At 45.9% G+C, this 22575-nt stretch overlaps 1 protein-coding gene, 1 long non-coding RNA gene and 1 other non-coding gene across 4 annotated transcripts in view; all 3 read right to left on the bottom strand.

Moving 5' to 3' along the window:
* LOC119433248 (genetic suppressor element 1) overlaps positions 1-3147 on the bottom strand; it is a 174613-nt gene extending 171466 nt beyond the window's left edge. The window contains exon 1 of one of the 2 annotated variants that reach the window (XM_049671327.1): positions 506-3147. In XM_049671327.1, the coding sequence (XP_049527284.1) occupies positions 506-2344 (1839 nt within the window). In that variant the 5' untranslated portion in view covers positions 2345-3147. The remainder of the gene's footprint in view (positions 1-505) is intronic. The other variant, XM_037700395.2, reaches the window with a different exon arrangement.
* Positions 3148-3372: 225 nt separating this feature from the next.
* Trnag-ccc (transfer RNA glycine (anticodon CCC)) lies at positions 3373-3443 on the bottom strand. The gene has a single exon. It is a non-coding gene; the product is annotated as a tRNA-Gly (tRNA).
* Positions 3444-5930: 2487 nt separating this feature from the next.
* On the bottom strand, positions 5931-11520 carry LOC119433230 (uncharacterized). The gene is made up of 3 exons (XR_005188316.2): positions 11436-11520; positions 7921-8029; positions 5931-6676 (listed from the first exon to the last, which is right to left on the bottom strand). It is a non-coding gene; the product is annotated as an uncharacterized LOC119433230 (long non-coding RNA).
* Positions 11521-22575: the final 11055 nt, after the last annotated feature.

The following is a 22575-nucleotide window of genomic DNA, read 5'->3' as shown; positions in this document are numbered from 1 at the left end:
TCTTCCATCAAACTCGTGCTTTTCTTTTTATGATATATAAGCACACATCATGCTGAAATGAGAACTCACCCAAGGTGAAAAACATGCCGGCAGAACCTCAAACTGAACACTGTCCACTGGAATATGTTTTATGAGCATAAAGTACAATCAAAGCAGGCAGGTGATTCCATATGGACCTCAGCTGAAAGTATATGCAAGCATTTTGTTTTGTGTTAGCTAAGTATGAGGGCTTTACTATCGATAAAAAGCAGGACAAAAAAAACATACTCTTTGCTATGTTTTTACATTTCCCAGAGACGGCCAGTGTTAAAGTGCCACTGTGACCAGTAGCTGGCATTTTAACAAGCAGTCCAGAGAAGAAAAAAACTTTTTAAAACATCTACAATGGTTCTAAGTAGAGTGAAGATAAGATCTGCAAGAACCTGCTCCTTCCTTTGATTCGTGCCTTAGACAGGAATCGTAGGAACCAGCAGATTTTTAATAGATGAAAAGAATAGATACCAACCCTGGTTTCCTCAGGTGGCGGAGGCAGGACAATCCAGTTATACTTTCGCATCTCAACTGGAACTCGCATGCGCTCATAGTCCTTCCACTGTGAGCTTAGGGATTCGAAGCAGGTGAGGCATGAGACTACTCCATCACGAAGAGTTAGTGCACCAGCTGGCCTTGGATGCTCCCTCAGAAATGGGAAATCACGCACGGTGAGTGTCCGCACCCGTCGCCGGTATGTGGTTATACCACAGATGTAGCATACATAGTGATGCGTATTGTATCGACGCATCGCCCTGGCTGCATCCTCGGGGTGTGGCGAGCTCTCATAGGCGAGCCACTGGGCCATCAGAGAGTGGAAGCAGAAGGTGCAAACACGTGCGGTGCCCGTGCTGTCAAGTGAACCTTGGCCAGCATGCGACTCAAGGAAGGGAAAGAATGGTCCAGGACCCTCACGGCTTCCCACAGGAAAGGTCTCACTCGTTAGCTCAGTGCAGACAAAGCAAGCCCCTTGCGAGGCTGATGGTGGCGATGTCAAAAGAGCTGTATGATAGCGCCGCTGAGTCAATGGCAGCCCGGCACTCTCAAATGCATCCCATTGGAGCTGCAGTTCAGCACAGCACTCGGCACAAAGCAACACACGGCCCTGGCTGTCCATGGGTCGTGCAGCAATTGGCCGGGCCACGTCACGCAGAAATGGGAAATGCGGACCTGCACCTGGTGTGGTGTCACAAGCAACAAGGCTTTCCATCGGTCCAATCTTTTCGCACAGGTAGCAGCCAAGATACTTGGTCTGGGGGGACAGCAACTGCTTACGGAGAACACTCGCAGGCGACGGCGAAACAGTCGCAGGTGTCGTAGTCCCCTCATGCAGAATCTTGAAGTGCCGCTTTGATTCGGGCACATTGGAGATCTCAAAAACACGCAGCTGGCGCTGTAAAGACTTATAGCACATGGAGCAGACCACAGCTCGGCCTGCAGATGAGAGAGGCTGAGCACCTGGTGGTGGGGCCACGGTGCGTAAGAAGGGAAATCCAGGCTGCTGGTCGGGTCCGGGAACTGCACTGACCACGCGCTGGACACTTACCGGGAACTCGAGACCACACGTAAAGCAGGTGAAAGATCGAGACGGTAGTCGGTAACGTCGCTCAGAGTGGGGCACCGTGTAACGCTGGTAATTGTCCCACTGTTCCAACAGCATTTGATGGCAGGGTTCACAAGCTTGAACACGACCTGACGAGTCCATGGGCTTGGCACCTGGTGGCTGCGGATGCGAGGCCAGGGTGGGAAAGAAGGGGCAGTTGGCGATGGGCTTGGCATAAACATTAGCTAATGGTCCGTTTCGGTTGCAGTTGCCACATATAAAACACGCCTCGTTGCTTGTTGATGCAGGCACCACCGCGGAAGAAGCGGCCCCCCCTGGTGCAGGTAGACTCAGGTCTAAAGCAGCAGAGGCAGCAGCGGGAGAATGGCGAGAACTGCGCTCAGGACTCTCTTCTTGCGTCTGCATACTGGGTTCCATACCCGCATAGGGTCCGTTGTCAGTGCGCTTCAGCCAGTACATACGCTTGTGTCGAGGTGTGCCATTTTGTTCGTGAGCTTCCCACTGCTGGGTAAGAAATGAGTAGCATACAGGGCACGCAAGAACGACACCTTCGGATGACGGCCGATCTGCGCCTAAGGGAGGGATGTGTGTTTCGAGAAACGGGAAGTAGGGGCCACGTTCTCGAAGCCGCGAATTGAGCGGATATTCGGCCCCGTGACTGCTGCAGACGTAACAGACTCCCTCAGACGAGCTCTGGCCAGAGGATCCAGGCTCCTCTTTGACGCGGACGCCGAAAGCAGTGACAGACATCGCGAATGCTGCCCGATTGGCGCCCGACCACTAGCACTTCACTTTCGTTCAAGACTGAGAAAACATGTTCAAATCAACAGACAGCACAAGGTCAGAGTTGTCGCGAGGGGCCAACGACCGCCGCAAGATGACGAAGAGTCTCAGAAAAAATTCTCCAGCGTAGAAGCGACGTAAACACGGTCCGATTTCAAGGGCGCTCAGTAGCTTTCATTGTCAAGAGCCGCACACAGAGAGCCCAACGAACCCCGTGACTATCTTGCCTTGAACATGGCGCGGCAACTTCTCCGTATGTGGCAGCATTGGTCAGCGTCGCCAGTGAAGTCTTAGAAAGTCTGGAAAACATCCCAAGCGTCGGTACACAGCCCCAGGGTCCCGTCTGCCGCTGTAAAGTTCGGTTCAACTGCCCGCGCCATGCTTTGCGTACAAAAGTCGGCGGCCATCTTGAATGAGCCGTCCCGACAAACACCGCGGCCGCGCACGTATGCCCACAGACCGTGCCTGCAGCAGCGGACGAGACATCTGTCCGTCTGTGGTCCGTCCGTACACCCCTCCTTTCTCCGCTCCTCCCCTCCGCCCTCCGGAAGTTTCAAGTCTTAGGCTTTGCTGGTTTTTAGATTTTTCCTTTATGGCATCTCCTGCGCTTCCTCTCGGCGGCCTCTCCTCCCCGTATTCTTGTCTTTACTTCAGCGGTGGCCATTCGTAAATAACGCCGCGATAGGCGCGGAGGAAAACCGGAGTCGCCCGGTTTGTCGAAAGCACAGCCGACCGCTACCCTTTTGAGCTGATATCCAGGCCGCGGTGGAGAATTTGACGAGGAACGCCGCTCCTGCGTTATCGGTAATGTTTGATAGTCACATACGCGCGCGCACGTACAAATGCAGTAACAAAGCTCTGTTGTCTTACCGTTAACCCAGTCTTCTGGTCGTAACGTCAGTGTTAATGAGCTAAATACAACGCAATATCTCACAACCAAAGCTTCATTTAGTAAAAGAGAAAAAAACATATAACAAAAATTAAAAAAAAAAACGTGCGCCGCCCGGGAATCGAACCCGGGTCGCAAGAATGGGAATCTTGCATGATACCACTACACCAGCGGCGCAAGGCCGAGGAACCTTCTTAAACTGCATCTATTTATAGAAATGAAAGTAAAGTTGCATTCATTGTTTTTGTTATTTCACTTAAATTTATGGAAGTCCTCTTAGCATGTTAGCGTTTAATATAACAGAGCTCAATCACTAATGAAAAGTTAGACTCAGTTATAACGCCACTTCACCTTTTCGTCGGCCAGCTGGGTCAGCTGCACCGGCGCTCTATTATGGACCATAGTTCTATTACTTTGTGTAGTGCATTGAATAAAGAACCACTAGTGTAATGTCAGTAGTGGTGCCTTGAGCGTAGGTGTTTGTTCTGTGGCTGTACTGTATCGTTTGGGTTTGGGGTTATCTTATCACGGTTTTGTATTCAGACCGCTATTTTATTTTAGAAGTACCCGGGCCCACACACTTTTTGTGACTATCCTTTTCTGATCCACCTCCGCTGTGTTCCAACAGGTAGCGCGATGAATCAGAGTAGTTTCCGTAGTTACTGAACGACTGAACACGTCCACTGGCGCTTGCTTACTTTACCGCGCCAACAGTGATTATTGTTGGCAGTGATTTATTCCATTAATAATTTATTTGTTAGCGTCAGAGCGAAAGATTTCTTGCGGCAACTTATTCAGCCCTCTTGATATGAAAATCTGCATGTGTTTGTTGGTGCCGCGTCAGCGCATAATTTTCTCTCTGCATGATCTAGTATCCAGTGAACGAGTTGCAAGAGAATGTGCGTACGCGCGCCAAGCAGTGCTGGTTGCGCGCTAGTGTAAGGAAGGGGGGGGCACGCGTGATTGACATTTCCTGCTGATGCCCGAGTTGCACTGCCGCCAGATCCGGTAACAAGAGGAGAGTGCTGCTGGCTGCTAAAAATTCTATGGTTTTACGTGCCAAATCCACAGTGTGGTTATGAGGCACGCCTTAGTGAGGGACCCCGGATTCATTTTGACCACCTCTGCATACTTCCATACCCCACTTCTCTCAGTAAATGAGACATAATTAATACTGTTCTCTCTGCATAAGGGTACGTAACTCAAGCTTCATATCATTATGCTAGAGCAAGGACGTGGCTGTTGTGCTGTTCTTGTGAGTACCATGAAGTGAAAGCATGATTATTCGAGTGTGTGTGTCCTAGGAAGCACGTATCTAGCTAGTAGAGGCTACCGTCCAGCTTGATCTAGCCAAGGCCACAGCTAGTCGCCTTCTTTTGTAAGCTGTACTCTAGACCTAGACCAATGTAAGTGGAAGGAGCATTAGCTCAGCTAATGCTCCCTCCACTTACGGCTAGTAGCCACCTTGGGAAGCACTGCTGTAGATGCGGCATAGGCATTCAATGTTCAGACTTGTTTCAGCTTCGTATTTACTATAGTTAACTCTACTTACCATGTTTACGATCCTGGAATTTCGAATTCTTGTTTTACATGTCATTACAAAAGCGCAAGAAAGGCAACGACCACAGTAAAATTTGCACTTAGACTGTGGTCAGTGTCTTTCTTGTGCCAAGGTAATTCCCAACCAGATGAGCTGTTGTCAAGCCCTTGATTTCATTCTACTGTGAAATTGCACAAATATTAAATTGATAATTATTTAAAGATAAATACACTGCAACAAAATATTTTTTGTCAATACATATCACCAGTACTGAAATAGTTATCCCAACGCTCGCAAGGAAATGTATTTGTGCTCTGTATATTGTTCTTCCACACCTTCCTTTTAAAACTGCAAGACAAAAGTTATTGCCTATACTCGTGCAGTATAAGCAGTTCTTGCAATCAAATGGCATCAGCACTCACCAAGTTTAATGTGTACCAAAATTGGTAATAAAACATTATTGGAAGTTTTCATACAAAGTTTCACGTCGTCCGCTAAGCATGTATTGCAGAAAAAGCAACTTTTCATTATGCCGCTTTATTTTTAAGAACTTAAGATGCAGCTTAAACAAGTGTTGCAATTCAGTCTAAGCACACACTGAGCACACATAAAACATTGCAGTCCACTCATTTTGGTCAGCCATTCTCAATATTCGAGCACCATGACGGTAAATTGTTCTACATTTTCAGAGTCAGAAAGGACCATTGTATTGCGGCACTAGTGGATAATATTAGCATATGATACTATGCATGCCAGCTGTAGCAGTGCACTTAATAAGCAAGTCTGTCTGAACTATTGCAAGAAATGTTCGATTCTATTTCCCTTGTTCCACAGGCCATGAGAAGATTGCACTGCATGTGTGCCTTATGAGCCAGTACATTTGCACTGATATGAAAATGCATGGATCTATATGCAAAAGCCACATATACCATTTCCACAAGCAAATACAGCCAGTAAATACCACTATCTCCTCAGGTAAACTGCATGCAATATTGATGGCAGCAGAACTGAGTGCGAGCGTGTCGATATTGCATATTAAGCAAGATAAAACAGCATGCAGAAAGGCTGTTTCCGGTCTCTACACAGACACAACCTTCCATGGCTCGTAGGTGCTTAGGAGAACAGCAAAAAAATGCAGTTTATTTCATAAATACAAATGTGATTCAGTATGGTTGCCATGAATACGACTAATACAGTGGGTCCTTAGCAAATACAACTTCTTTACAGAGAACTTGCAAATCTTAAATATCAATGCAATAAAAAATAAAATTGTCTTAGTTAAAATGGTAATTAAAATGTTTATGAAACAGGTACAGGGTCCAATTAGCTTTTTTTGAGAGCATCACTAAATTTAGTACACTTGATTTTCAAATAACGCAAACTGCAGAGAGAAAGAACATGCTAAGACTTGGACTGCCAAATGTAAGCTTAAAAGGCAGCAACGGTGCATTCACAATTCTCTCTTGAATAAATCTTTCTGGTAACCAATGTTTTAAAGGACCTATTTTGCCTAAATCATTGCTGCAAAAACCATACCATTCTCACAACACACACACACACAAATCTGATTTGTGGTGCTTTCAAAAGTTACAAATTGGAATTACCACTAAACTGTGGCTTGCCTACCACAATTAGTTCATTATAGGCCCTGGAGCCATGTCTTCATTAGGAGGCCCACCATTTCTGCTAACTGGAAAGGCTTGATTTTCATCCTGGAATACTTTGTTGCAATCTTCTACTGACAACTGGGACTTCCTTGCAGAAAGTTGGTGGATGAGATCACGGGTATGGAACTTCCTTCTTTGTGCCACCTCAGGGAAAGATGCAGCTGCTTACACAGGGATTGGCAGGCTCAATGGTTTCTAGTATTCTGCACAGGTTATAACAAGACAACGGTGTAAAACAAATTGTGATCAAAATCATTACTCTCTTTTAAAATCAAGCATGCATCTTGGAGAAATTCATTAAGCAAGTACCGACATAAAAATTTTGTGACCCACTTTTGTGCATTTTTAAATACAGTCGAAGCCGGATATATCGAATATGAAGGGGATCACAAAAAAGTTCGATATATAGATCATTCAATATATAAAATACAGACTTTATACAAAAATTTTCAAGGGGATTTTAAAGCTGTTCGTTATACACAATAATTCGTCATATGTGGGTTCGATATATCCGGGTTCGACTGTAGTTGCTGACCCTACAATTATGACATCGAGCCTCAATTATTTGAGCGCTACAAAATAATTATTAGGTCCCATTTTATGCAGCTAGTTTAGTGCAACACTATTTTAGACGTGAAGCAGGAGACTATTCACATCACCGAAACTATGGCTGCCATTCATGAGGCGTCACAAACAAATCAAGCACGAGCCAGTTGGCTCAACGCATTAGTTGACGGTGATATAATGACCTCATCACTAAAAGCCGTCAAACTGACCCTTCCAGCACACATCTTTTTTAAATGCAGGAGGTCTCTCTCCCCAGTTATCCTGTCGAGTGATTAATCATCTCTGTTTTCGCAGCATGGTCATAGTGTGTATGTATGCATCAGTTGTGTCTGGTACCACGAGACTGCCACATCGAGTTTTGGTGACATGAATAGACTTCTGTTTCACATCTGAAGCCAAACTGCACTTGACGCATGTTTCGAGCTGCCACACTAAAAGGCAATGTATTAATTATTAATATTGCTGTATTAATAAGCAAGGAATTGAGGCTCCATAGCATAATTACTGAGTTGACAGCTATCCATTATTAGTATAAAAATGAGACAAACATTTCGTGGTATACTCCTAAAAAAAAAACTAATTACCCTCTAGTCACTACAAACAATGGACAACCTCATCATCATTGTTTTGATGTCAACTTCAAAAGGGAAAGGTCATTTTCCTTACTGACAAATAGCACAACATAAATCTCCCTTTCCTGAAGCTTACAGTATTTAAACATTGCAATTTCGCAAGCTAGTATTCAGACTTATATGTATAATTAAATTAAAGAGCTAAAAGATTCTCCACCAATAAATGCAAATATAGCTCGCTTTCATATATGTCAGAAAGCACAGTAAGAATTCTATGTAATTAAGATAATAAAATGCATTACATTTACCTTTGAGTCGCAGATGACACTCAAGCAGCAGTTTTGTCAGCCAGTCTGCCACTGTTTTCGTAAGAGTGTGACAGCATACTAGCTCAGGTGGGGTCGTTTCTAGAAGCCTCTGAAATTCAGACATTGATCAGCTGATGCAGGTAGCACAAATGACTACTTAAATTAGAATAGCAAAATAAAACCACATTGGCTATTAACAGCCTTAAGCTGCACTGGCTTACGTCAATGAAACAGAGCAAATGTGATAGCTCACTGTTCAACAAACAAAATGCACTTTGTGTTAGCCTTGTTTCGTCTCTCAAATTTATTGTCATTGCTTTTTCTCTGCAGTCAAATTAACCCTATATTACTGCAAGGTCACATTCAATGATGGCTACGAATCGCTTCATCCAAGGTTTTGAGAAATGAGAAAGGTAGAATGTCATATGAACAGTGATAGCTTACACAGCATTTCAAGTGCAACCTCCAAGTGAAGACATGTGTTCCGGAAAAAAGATTCATATGTTCGGAACAACAAAAATGGAAAGAGATGCAGACTACATTGACTTCACACTACTCTGTGACAATACTGCAAGCGACAGCTGTCTCGACATCGCATGGGTTAGTGCAGCGCAGAAACCATTTAGTAAAAGCAGAATGAAGGCCAATTGACGGTTAAGGTATCTTACTTAAAAAATAATAAAAAAAAAATTATATGCATTCAACCAAAATACATGCAGAAGTAATAAATAAAGTTCACCATAATTTGCGGATAGGCTTTTTACATGTCACACAGGATTCGAACATTGAAAAGAGTCGCACAGTACTAAATTTCTTAACCTTGAAATTACAAGTTTCATTTAGCTATTGTGTAAAGGTGAGCATTTCTGTGCATTCTAAAAAGCATGCAGTGCCTGTCAGATGTTTGAACCACTTTCAAAGATCAATTTTCATGAAATGTTGCATATGTATGCTTATGAGCGGCTGATGGTTTTGTTTTCCTCCCTTGTGGCTCCCCTTGAAACAACATCATAAACTTCTGCTTTTACTGTCATTGTTGTACGAAAGAGGCCTGAGGTGCAGGCTGCCGTTACCTTCGGTGACCGCACTTGTTTGCTGCCTGCCGTTGGAATTATTTGCATTGCCTTCATGCCTAACAGTGGGTGGACACACTTTCGTGAGCTAAATGTGGGACCATTAGCAGTTTTTTTTACCGATTTGGAAGGTCAACGAACGGTGTTCAGGCGACTTTCAAGCGATATTTTGTGGTTCCGCTTATTTTTCATCAAAGTCGCAGCCTGCGTGTGTCATTTACGTGATCATGCTTGAATACAGTGCATAGTGATGAATAGAGACCGGATTTTAGGCAAATGCCTTTTTTGTTCCTTGCGCTCCTATCGCCCCACTTTGATATATAAGCATGAATTAGAGGTTAAGAAGGGCTTTTATAGTGTTTTTATAGCGCCTATAAATGCCTATTTTAGCGTTTGTACCTAAATGCCTATAAATGCCTATTTTGAATATCGGCGCCTATATGAACACTATTTAGCCTCAAGTTTCGCTTTCGAGTGTGGTTAGAGACCGTTATTCATGTTACCGGGCAACATTGGCTGTTCGGAACTCTATGGAGTTCAACCTAGTCATTTAGTTCAACCAACTGCCGGAAAACAACTACGAGCAGCATTGAAATGGGACGCGCCGGCGAGCGGTTGGCGAATGCGAAAGCGCGGAGAGCCGTCAGGGGAAATGAGAGTGAAGAGCAAAAGAAGAAAGAAAAATGTGATGTGCACACGGCTTTTGTTTTGTTTGTAATTTACTTTTATTGCGATAGCAATTATATGGACACTCCAAAGCAGATTTCTGCCGTCGGCGTCGCCGTTGCCGTCGCCGTCGCCGTGAGGTTCCGTATGACGTCAATGGAGATGAAATGGTCGCCGCGCGCCGCCGAACGCTGTATGTGCGAGTGAAAGGGCGCGAGGGACGCGCGCTTTCACGGGGAGTGAACGCACGGCGGAGAACAAACGCGCGTTCTGTGCCGTGCTCCCTTAAGGGCTGCAGAAGTAGGCGTCTCTTTCCTCCTTTACAATCACCATATATGTAGAGCAAACGCGCCTTCTTCTGACGCACGAAAGGCCGTGGGGGGGGGGGGGGGGGGGGGGGGGGGGGGGGAGGGAAGGGAGGGGACGTTTAGCTGCGGCACCAAGTACCTATTTATATCAGAGGCTCCGGCAACAGTCATCAACGCCGCACGCATTTTGTGCGAACGTGGGCAAAACGCCGACGGCGTCGACAACAGTTCTGCGTGTTGCCGGTGCTGCTGCATGTCCAAGTTTATACAGCTGATAAAGCTACTATCATTACTCCGTATAGCTCTCTACAAATTTGCTATCGCAATTGATGCTTCGCCTTTCAGGTGAAACTGCGACAACTTTTTTAAGGTGTTCACCGCCATCGGGCGTTCCTTCGATCTCAGCGTACGAGATCAATCTCAGTGACAAGAGGCACAATTTTGAATCCAAAAATCTGGAGATGGTGGTAGTTTGCTATTGTTTCCACAATCTTCACAGTGATTCAATCTTCACGTAGTCGAACTACGTTCCGCATGCTCTCCAAACAGATTTCTTCAAACTTGTGTACTTCAAATGGGCGGAAGTGTATTTGGCAGTGTTGAGACGTCTTGCCTGTACAATCCGGATAATGTCATTGTATATGAGAAAATTGCCAAGAGTTGTACCTAGCAGTCCTCATTTAAACATGCTAGTTTCTTAATAAATCGTAGTCTCTCTTGCATTTGTTATTTGTCTGTTTTTGTTGTGTCTTAATTTAATTTCGTCAGGCAGATATAATCAGTATTCCCTTCAGCGCCAATCAGCTCAGTATTCCCAGCTTTCAAGTATTCTTTTTCATGCATGTTTCACTATATGCGACGCTCGAGTACATGGCCATTGAACATGAATATGAGCAGTGTGCTTATTGAATTAAACCAATTGATCGTGATTAGTCCAGCAGTTTTATGGGACAATTGCACGGCTATGCTAAACTGTTGGCGCCTTTGTGCCATCATAGACAATAACATTTCTTGTTTTCCTATCGTAGGTATAGGCCGCGCACGCCTTCATTTGAAGTTGTTTGCATTTATGTAAAAAATTATTGTGCCTATATTTACGACGTTGGAGGCCTAAAACGTCGTTTTTCCTGCCTATTTTTGGCGCCTAAAACGCGCTTTTTTAATGCCTAACGATCCGGCCTCTAGTGATGAATACAGTATCGCAACCGCACATCGAGTCGGTAACGGAGTTACACAACTCCCGTCGTATTCTCAAAGCCAGTACTTACCATATTCAAGTTGCAAAAGGGCAAGAGGAAATAAAATGCTGCTAGCCTAAAGAAACTTGCAATATCTGAAACAGGCTCCGTCAATAATTGCATGGACGCGACAATCCGAAACATTAACTGGCGTTCATGCTGTTCAAATCGTGCAACATGATCTCCAGCAAAGTAGGAAAACCCTTTAATCATATAATAAAATCACTTACCGAACCGAAATAGCGCGGTGTTGTTGCTGCCGCTCTTGCAAACACGATCCGAAGTTCTCCACTCGAAAACTCGCATCACTTTCAGATATTCTAGTACACTCTACTTTCAGCAAGCGAGCAGCACGAAGGAACCGCCGCCAGCACTACCGAAAGTTTTAACCAACTTTGTTTTAAAATCGGCAAAAAAGAGCGCGAAGCGGCATTGTTGCATGTAGCGCCACTTGGCCTACCGGCGCTGCGCTTTAATAAAGCTGTTTAATCTTTTCTGATGCTTACATATTTTCACTTTAAAACAACTTTAATGCCCAACTAGGCTTTTCAACAGCATAAATTTTATTTTTTAGGTGCTCTTTATGTACATTTTAAATTGCGCGCCCCCTTAGCGAGCTGCAAGTCGCAGCACGCTATCAACGTGGCGTCAGATTTGAACATTTTCCTTCCTCCGTGGATTTGAACCGGCGAACTGGCGCGCTTCAAAACGTGTGTAGGCATAGCCTCCTCTATAACTTGTGTAGGAAATCTATGAAGAATCGGTTTCCGCGCGCTCCATTTGTGGTGCTGATTACTCTACAGAGGGTTTCATATGCCATATCAACGCAACTATTCCCTCACCTTTTCCGAAGCATGCCGGCAACTTCCGCGCCGTGTTGTGTTTTCGGCACTAGATAAGCTGTCACGGTTATGCAGGCAGGTTAACTGCAATCCTAAAGAAAGAAATCGCTGCAGAAACAACCATAATAACCGCTTTGTCACGTGCGCAGTAGGTGCTGTTTACAAGATCCCTCTTTCCTGCGGCCGCGAATACATTGGTCAAACGGCGACGCTGTCTCAATGAACGACTAAAGGAACACAATAATCATGTTTTTAACTTCGTTTCTGGTCATCTTGGCATCCATTGCCGAGACCATCGTTGCAAACCCTTACTCGATAGCACACAAATTTATCAGTCGCAAAAAAAAAAAAAAAAAAGAATACTAGAGAAATTATTGAAGCGCTTGAAATTCACAAGTCTGGAGAGCGCTGTGTAAGCACCCCTTCATTGTCACTGTGCGATAAAGAAGTGCAATATTTAGTCACATGATTTGCATATCGTATGTTGGAAGCTGAGTCCCGAACACGCGCCACCCTTCTGTTATTTCTGTTGTGCCTTAGCGTGGTATTTAAGCCTTGGTTATGTGCGCAATAAAACTTGTTGTAAGTCAGCGCTCTTTCCTGTTACTTCTCTCGCTTCCATGTACATCGTCGCGCTGTTAACCAAAAATGCTCCCGAAATAGTCTGAGGCGATATGCTGTTTCGCACAACTTACATAATTGTCATTATATGTAGGTGTAAAAAGATGTATTACGTTTATACGATTATATGACAGCGATATGTGCTTGATTCACGCGCAAAAATAAGTGAATATTTCAAAATGACCGCAAACAACAATCTATAGTTGATGAGTTGATATATTATAGTTCATATTTATTATAGTTGCTCAGTAATAAGTATAGACTGGATGTGTAGGCACTAAAAAATGCTGTCTTAGGCGCCTGTTTTGTGAAATTTACTTTATTTATTTTATCGGTAAAAAGGAATTAGGCAAGTTGCCTAGGTTACAAGATTTATCTGAAATTTAGTGTGACTGGACACCGTGAGACAAGTGGTGAAATCAGTGACAAACCAGCACGTACCATCTGTCACCCTGGATTCTTTCTCAGACTGAAGTCTCGAGCTCACGCTATGTCAGCAATGGGTCCATTGGGGATGGTGGCGAACACATCCTGGACGTCCAAAATGAGCCCTGCATTCCGTGTCAGAGTTGCGCTCTAGTATTCAAGTTTCTCGAAAATTTCGGCAAGAAACGTAAAGTGAGCGCACAAGTACGCAAAGTATATAAACAAATTAGGCAATATAAACAAATTAGGCTCGGACAAAACACAAAAAATGAGCATTTTTTTTTTTAAAGCTTCAGCGCCTCTAAATGTTTCTAGGCCCATAGTTCATGTTTATGTGTTATATAGGCACGATGACGACGTCGACACGATGATGACAAGTCAACTTCCAACATGAACGGCGTCTCTTCAGGCGATCATCCAAAGTTGCATCGCCTTACTTCAATCTTGAGCCCCTAGATAAACTGACAATAATTGAAAAAGAAGGCAACGTATTTATCTGGCATCCTTACACCTATAAGGGCGAAGTGTCGAGCGGCTATAGGATCTTCTTTTCCGATCGTTGACATTGTTATGATCGGCCTACGGCACAACAGGCTCAGCTTCTCAACGCCACCAATTAATTTAAATTGATTCGTAGTGTCGGCCTGCCTTATAATCGACTTTCCCTTGTTTACCAAAGATAATTGCCTTTAAACGGGCCACCTCCTATTCCGCGTAAGAAGACAGCATACCGGAAACGCTTGCGAAGAGCCTGCAACCAGCGGGAAGACTGTCGTTTTCCCGCATTCTCTTATTATGCGAGATAACTGCCCCCAACCATGAAACGGCCCCAGCACTTCGCTATTTGTGGTGGCGAGTCCAATACCGCGATCGCTTGCGGTAATTCTGCAACCAGCGGTGAGAGCATCTCCTTTTGCGCGGGATAATTGTCGCCAACTGAGAGACGGTCCCAGCACTTCTGTTGCCGAGGTGGCAAGTCCGCATACTATATATATAGAAACACTTGTGGCCAGTATATAAGAGCAAGGAGCAATCCTTTCTGCTTGGCGTTTTCCAGTACAGAAGGAAGTGGCGATGATATCAAGCAGAGAAGAGAGATACCATGGCCGAACTGGAGCACACGCGTGCTCCATCGGGGCTACGGACATACCTACCATACCGCGCACATCTTAGAGAACCTTCCACAAGAACTCGCCGTTGATTGCTCATTGCAGCACGCGAGACCGGGTTTAAGCCCGTGCAGGTGAAATTTGAGACTCCGAAAATGACCAACTTCTAAATACGATGTACCAAGTAGGGAATATTTCTCTTCTCTTTTCGTCATCTCGATGCCCAACTTCTTAGTCATCACAATACCCTGCGGTGAAGCTCGCCTCACTCAGCTATTTCACATATCAGACGGTGTCCACTGCGGAAAAAGTGCTGTCAACGCCTAGCTGGCCGCGGCGCGGTCTCTTCCGAACATATCACTTGAATGAAAAATAGTAATCATGACTATTTTAGTAAAGGCGTACCCATGCAGTGATTAAATATGTCCCTGTGCTCCCACGCATACATGGGCTGTTCTGTAGAGGCTATAGCTGCTCTTCGTGTGTTTATGTATGTATGTATGTATGTATGTATGTATGTATGTATGTATGTATGTATGTATGTATGTATGTATGTATGTATGTATGTATGTATGTATGTATGTATGTATGTATGTATGTATGTATGTATGTATGTATGTATGTATTAAATTCTAAAATATTGTCAATTCGTAGTTTGCAGTCCCCAATTGGAATGCGTACAGCAAATTGTAATAACAAAAATATTACACTTGGCAGACCAAATGGAAAATTGTGCACCAATTGGCATGACCATTTGGAACTGTCAAGTCTAATTGGACTATCCCATTTAAGTGTAACGTTCCAATTGGTTTCCAGTTGGACGCATTGAGTTTTTTTACTGGTGTGCTGGAAGCAAATGACTCCGCCGCGGTAGCTTAATTATTAACGGCTATGATCCAACTGCGATCACTGCCAAGCGCCAGAAACACTTGAGTATATATTTTGCTCATGCCCACCGTACGCGCGAGAACAGCAGAACCTTACTTCCACTATTGAACGAGTTACTAAAAGACCAATATCTGACGAGATTGAATTAGGTCCTTGGCCTGACGCCAACAGCGCAGCTGTGGTCACAGGAGCGACGATAGCCTTCCTTCAAGCCACTGGACTCGACGCATGACTCTAGAACGACCCCAACGTGATGGACATGTATATACACGCACCTCCTTATCTTATCATCATCATTCATCGCTGTTTTTCTCTCTCTCCCCCCCCCCCTCTTCCCCAGTGTAGAGTAGCAGGTCAGAGCAAACTAATGCTCAGGCCGGCCTCTCTGCCTTTCCTCAAATAAACCTCTCTCTCTCTTTGTCTCAGCCTCTCTCACTTTGCGTTTGACGTTCTTTGTTGCCATGTTGCTGACCATACTGGCAACACTATATATATATATATATATATATATATATATATATATATATATATATACCTAATACCGGTCGCATACTTGCTGGCAAGCTTGCTAGTTCTTTTCCTCCACTGTGAGTCAATGTTTTGCCCTCCACATACCTGAACACACCCCCCTTGCACCCCATATCTACTTTCTTCCATATTCCTCAGTCGTTCTTCAATATCAATTTTACTATATGAGCCTCCCTTACTTCAAAATTTCTCCAGCCCATGGATATAACCCTGCACAGCTTTATTAGTAGTCTTCCCGTGAGCGCCCAACGCGAGGCGTCCCACTAACCTTTGGTTGCCATCGAATCCTGATTGTACTCCTGCCTTCAAGCAAACAACCATATTTCCAAATGCTTATTACAAACAGACGTACCCAAACCCCGCCAAACTCCACGTTCTCTATCCTCACGCGTACCCCAGCGACATGTGCCCCTCGTGCGGATACACGGCGACACTCGCACACATGCTCTGGGAGTGTAGAAACGCTCATCCCGACTCTACCTCGGACAAGTGGAAGAAGTCCCTCAGAAGCTCGCTTCTCGCCGACCAGGAATGGGCCGTCCAGCAGGCCCACGAAGCGGCCGCCAGGTATTCCCTGTCGGTCCCTACGTGGGAGACGCCCGCTACGCCCTAAGCGCGTCCTGCAGGACCTAAATAAAGTTTTTGCAGTCCAGTCCAGCCCTGGAACCATTGCACCTTTCCACATATCCCGGAGTACCTCATACCTATATTGTATCCCCAAGCGCTCTGTGCTTCATTATGGCCGCATTTCTCTTCCCTTTTGCTATTATTGTATTTTCCTATGTCTCCAGATATCTATCGCCTAAGTTTATCCATACACCAAGGTATTTGTATTCTTTTACCCGAGGTATCTCCTGGCCCTGTATCAACACTGTCTGTTCACTGTTTTCATTGAATACCATAAAAGCTGATTTTCTAACGCTAAATTTTATTCCAAAATTTTCACATTCTTCTCGACAGATATCAGCCAGACGTTGCATATCACTTTGCTTGTTAGCTAGCAACACAATGTCGTCCGCATAAAATAAACCTGGAAGCTGCTGTTCAACTATTGTGCCGGCTTGTTTGTATGAGAGGTTAAACCCGATATTGATTCCTTCTAGCGTCCTCTCCATCCTTACCATGTACATCATAAACAGCAGCGGGGATAAAGGGCAACCCTGTCTCAGTTCCTTGTTGATATCAACTTTATCCTCGCTCCTCACCCCTTCCCATCCAACACAAACGGTATTTTCTCGGTAAATCTCCCTCAATAGCTGTATACAGTCTTTGCCTATACGTTCCCCTTCCAGAATATTCCACAAAATGTTGCGATCAAAAAATGCGTTTTGGACACGCGCGCGCCTCGGGGCAACAGCAAACAATTAATAAAATAATAAAAAAAGGCCCTAGGGCCTTCGCATTTTGATAGAAGACGGCTTATATTGCCCGTGTAAAAATGTCTTCCCAGCAGTGCATTTGTGTTTAAGAGTGAAGCCGGCTTTATAAGGGGATCGATGTAAGCTTGGTCTTTGTAAGCTGGCTTTCCCACGTTTTGTGTTGCAGTGAATCCTACTAAAAAAATGCGATGCGAACGGGGCCCGATAACGCTATCGCGTTCCACTCTTAAAGGCGAAGCTTCAGCGTCCTCTAATGTTTTTACAGCGTAAGCTGTTATGGGCTCATTCCAATAGCCGTTTCGGTTCGCGATGATGCCGCCGCCGACGGTGTACGCCGCCGTAACCACTATCGCTAGAAATGAGGAAAAAGTACCCGATTCCCGCCGGGATCGAACGCGCGCCCGCTGCGTGGGAGCCAGATACGCTACCACTGAGCCACGCAAGCGCTTGCTATTGGGCAGCGGAAAATGCCCTATAAGGCAAGTGCGCAGGGGCAGACGAGCCTCCACCAATATGGTGGCGCCATCTAGGTAAGGCGCCCGCAAACGCAGCGTGCGCAGGCGCAGACGACGAGATGCGATTCAGACGAGGCGCGTAATAAACGCGATCCCGAGCTGCCGAGCCTGCGCCAGTATGGTGGCGCCATCTAGTTAAGGTGCCTGCAAACACAGAGTGCCCGACATGTAAGTTGCAGTTGTAAGGCTTGATCGGGCTCAGCAGACTGCTATGCAGAGAGCATTACAAGCCGCAGCTCGCCGTCGACGCCGGGCGGACAGTTCAGATCGTTCTCGTCAAAACGAGGCGAACAGACTGCCGCGAAGACCCTGTTGTGCGTGGTGCCCAAATTGGAGCTGCTCTTGAGCCGCTCCACTAGCTTATCATGTGACCGTGCTGCGTGTGCCGCGCAGGCCTGTAACTTTTTAATGCTGTAGCATTAGGAGTGTCAAAGTTGAAAAAAGAGAATGTGTGGGTAGCCGGTCACGTGGTCTATATATATATATATATATATATATATATATATATACCAGAAAAAAGCAATTCTAGGTCCGGGTAAATATTCACAGTGAAGTTCATCAGCACGTATGAAGCGGTTTATTGACGTTTCGGCCGGACCCCGGCCGAAACGTCAATAAACCGCTTCATACGCGCGCCTACTTCACTGTATATATATACACCGTGCAACTGATGATGGTCTGCTCCAACAACCGTCAGTTGCGCTTCACTTCTCGAAGCGGCCGGACGTGCGTCGAGTGAGCTCATGAAAAACACTCTGCAATGTGGTGAACGAGGTTTAAATCATGGGTCCGGCACCTCGAAGAGGTGCGACGAAATGCTATCTCTCGCATTTACCGCTAAATCGCGCGCCACTGAATTTTTTAAAATTTATTTATAAAAGCTTTATTGGAATGTCGTTTGAAGACCTTTTGTGAAATGACATCAGAATCTAAATTAATTATTAAGTACGATCGACCGTTTCTTGGTATAATGAATAAAAAGATAATTTTAGTGTCGAATGTTAAAATTACCCTAAAATATACGTTCCTTGTGGGAGAAGGCAGCCAGGTTGTATTTAGTTCTGCACAGAATGCTTCCATGTTTTGCTGTTGGCTATTACCTCTTTCCTATTGAAAGTATTGTGAAATATCACACCTGCAATGATTTAAAGAGAGACTAAAACCACCCTCTTCCTAAATATACTAATACTATATACAGTTTCTATCCTGAAAGTAAGGAGACTGAGTATAGATAGCACACTTTATTTGGCAAAATATTTCAATATACCTAGTATAGACTCGTGTAAGGACCGCACCCGTGTAAGGGCCGCACCTTGTGCCAACTTGGCAGCCCAAAATTTAGGGGAAAATTTCTAATGGAGAAACAATCGGCGTTCGGTGCCCCGATGCCAAGCGCGCGCATCGGCGAATTTTCGCGCGCTGCGTACTTGCGTGTGCCACTACTATATAGCGAGAGCCGGGGTGCGCACAAGTCGCTGGCTGCACCGGCATCATTTTGACCAAAAGGTGCGGTCCCGTATGAGAGCCGCACCTCATCAACATTGTGAAAAAAAGTGCGGCCCTTACACGAGTCTATATGGTATTCTTCAAAATAAGAACCTTGGACGTCGACACATGCAGTGAGCCGAGCAAGTTTCCCCACTGTTTGTAGGCGTCTTGAAAGTCCTTTTTATGGAATCTCGTTGAGTACCATCGTTGCGGCCCTTTGGACGTCTTCGCCACTGTCGTATCGGTGTCCTTTCAACGCGCGTTTCATCCTAGGAAACAGAAAAAATTAAATGTCACAGTTTCGCCCTAAGGGCGAAGCAATGAATGCGATAGCAACACAGCAATGTCATACGAAGTAAGGTGAGCGGCTTTGGTAGCAATATGAATTGTAGTAAACATGAGCTGATTAAATAAGCAGGTGTGCTGCGGCGTAAGTAGACCGACATGAAGAGAGACTCGATGACCACGAGAAGGCGCGTGTGAAACGGTGGTGTTGATGAGAAGTGCTTCCCGTGGGCAGCGCGTGCGAAGGGACACACTTGTAGCGCTGCACTGCCGACCCGGGCAGCATTGCATGTGTAGCGTGCGTTGGAAAATGTGGCCCGACTATTACTAACTGATTGAACAAGCGTGGTGTGAGCGCGCACAAACAAACATGAATAGATCACACTGAATGACTGCAGACAACGACTGTCAAAACGCTGGCAGCAAGCGCATACGCCGCACCAACGGGCGAAGGTACGTGCGGTCTATCGCTTCAACGGAAACTGAGCGGCGAATGCACGGCGCATAAAGGTCAGAGCCGTGTGGAGATAAGAGACGGTGCGAGCGAGCGACGAGCACGGTTGTTGGCAGAGTGGAAGTGCGCCCCCCCCCCCCCCCCCCGCTCCCTCCGGCGCTGGCTTCCCGCTTCCTTGCTTGCGCGTGGGAGATTGAGTGCGTTCGCTCTCCGTGATAGCGCGCGTCCCCGGACGCTTCCGCTCGGGCATACGGCACGCGGCGAAGATTTTATCTATAGGGAACCTCACGGCGACGGCGACGGCACAAATCCGGTTGAAGTGTCCATATAATTGCTATCGCAATAAAATTGAAGCCACAGGTAGAGAGTTCGGGGCTGTATGGTGACTGGGGAAGCGTGGTTATGTCCTGGCCGGTCCAAAAAGTTGTCGCAGTTTCACCTGAAAGGCGAAGCATCAATTGCGATAGCAAATTTGTAGAGAGCTATACGGAGTAATGATATTAGCTTTATCAGCTGTATAAACTTGCACATGCAGCAGCACCGGCAACACGCAGAACTGTTGTCGACACCGTCGGCGTTTTGTCCGCGTTCGCTCAAAATGCGTGCGGCGTTGGTGACTGTTGCCGGAGCGTCTGATATAAATAGGCACTTGGTGCCGCAGCTAAACGTCGCCTCCCTTCCCTCCCCCTCCCCCCCCCTCCCCCACGGCCTCTCGCGCGTCGGTAGAAGGCGCGTTTGCTCTACATATATGGTGATTGTAAAGGAGGAAAGAGACGCCTACTTCTGCAGCCCTTAAGGGAGCACGGCACAGAACGCGCGTTTGTTCTCCGCCGTGCGTTCATTCCCCGTAAAAGCGCGCGCCCCTCGCGCTCTTTCACTCGCACATACAGCGTTCGGCGCACGGCGCCGATTTCATCTCCATTGACGTCATACGGAACCTCACGGCGACGGCGACGCCGACGGCAGAAATCTGCTTTTGAGTGTCCATATAATTGCTATCGCAATAAAAAGAAAGAACCCCCCCCCCCCCCTAAAGCACCATATTCAGTTATTTTCGGAGCGCTGCCCTGCGTAACTAAACGCCCACTGCAACCAATAGGCTCCGATCGATCGCCGCGTGGAACACGCAACTATAGCGATCAACGAGAGCCAACACCGACAGTTCGCTATTTCCACACGCGGTTGCACCCGTGCATCCGAGGAATTCGTAACTTATTCCAGACAGGCAAAAAAAAAAAAAAACTGACGCTGCTAAGTTCTGAAGTGTAATGAATTCCGGTGAATTTCACTCTGAACATTGAAATTGAACTGCCAAAGAGCACGGACGGATTTTGAAGGTGACACCATAGAAAAGTTAAAGCTACTCCCTAAAAGAAGTTCCCACCCTTTGGGGTATATTTTGTTCCCAAATAATAATCGCCATCTGTCTTGCCTGCGTTTTCTTTTCTTGAAACCTCGGCGCTCGCTACTTTTCTGTCAATAATTCTACGCATGCGCGATAACGCGCATGTCGTTCGTGACCTGCACGCAAGAGACATGATGATTATTGTTTGGGGATAAGATGAGCTCCAAAGGGTGCAAGCTTATTTTCGAGTGTACTGTCGGAGGTTCATTCCGAAGGAGTAAAGAAACACGTATTCACAGCTCGAGGACAGAGAGTATACTGCTTTTATTGTCTAGAGAAAGGTACGTCGGAAAGCGGAGAGAGAGAGAGAGAGAGAGAGGAGAAATAAACGTTTATTTTTGAACTAGAGATAGAAAGATTTGTCTCCTAGCCCTTAGGCGGGCGGCTTCCTCATTCCAGGAATCCGTGGGCTCTTGCTGTCTCGCTGACCCGGTCCACCAATTTTCGCTGGTCATCAAGTCCTGGGCACGACAGCATGGCCTCCCACAGTTCTTCCTTGTACTCTTCTGTCCTGTCTGATTCGGCGGTTGCTTAATCTGCCATCTTTGGTTTTTGCGGGGGTCCCGCGGGCCCCGAGCACTCCATTACCATGTGGAGCCGGGTGCTCTGGACTCCGCAAAACTTGCAGAGGTACGGGATTTGCGTTGGAGATATCCCATGCAATATAACATAGGAGTTTGTTTGCAGTCTTCTTAAAATAACCGTGTCTTCTCTGTTGAGTTTCAGGTGAGGTAGGGGGTACATTATTCGTTCGAGTCTGCGGTGCTGTTGAATATTGGTGTATTTCTTCGGGATATCTTCTGTCTTGTCGCCTTTCTGGACCCCTCTGGCAGGAAAGCCCGACTTTAATGCTCCCGGGCTGCGGCGTCGGCTGCTTCGTTCCCCGCCAGGAACTCGTGTCTCTGATGATGAGATGTAATTAACTTCACTGACCCTCAGAGAAGCCCCGCAGCCAGTGAACCACTCGCGGAAGCAATTTTACAAGATCATGGCTACTCTGCCGACCCAGACAGAGTGTCTGAGCTTGAAGATGCAATTGTTGCGCACATAGCCGGGTTTGTAGTTCACAGCTTACTGCTTCGTCTCCAGTGCAATGAGTGTACTTCTGCACTAAAGGTGTCAACACCTCCATCCATGCGTGCATATTTCTTGATTCGTCGAAAGACGCGAGGCGGACTGATCTACGCTTCGAATGATGTTCTGAACATCTGTAGACAATGTGAGAAATAGCTGCGTAGGGCTCTGGTGTGCTCGCCACTACCATCCCAAAGGCTTGCAGCTGTATGTTTGCAGTGGCCAGTATGACAACCTTTGTCGTCAAGGGCTTCTTTATAGAGTTCAGCACATGCTCGAAAATCACCCGCTTGAATGCCACTCATCCCATCTTGTGAGGGCAATCATAGATAAGTACCTAGATGTGAGACTGCGCT

This window comes from Dermacentor silvarum, chromosome 1 (assembly GCF_013339745.2).
Source record: "Dermacentor silvarum isolate Dsil-2018 chromosome 1, BIME_Dsil_1.4, whole genome shotgun sequence".
Taxonomy (NCBI): Eukaryota; Metazoa; Arthropoda; class Arachnida; order Ixodida; family Ixodidae; genus Dermacentor; species Dermacentor silvarum.
Note: the sequence above shows the minus strand (reverse complement) of the source record. Positions and strands in the feature narration are given on the sequence as shown.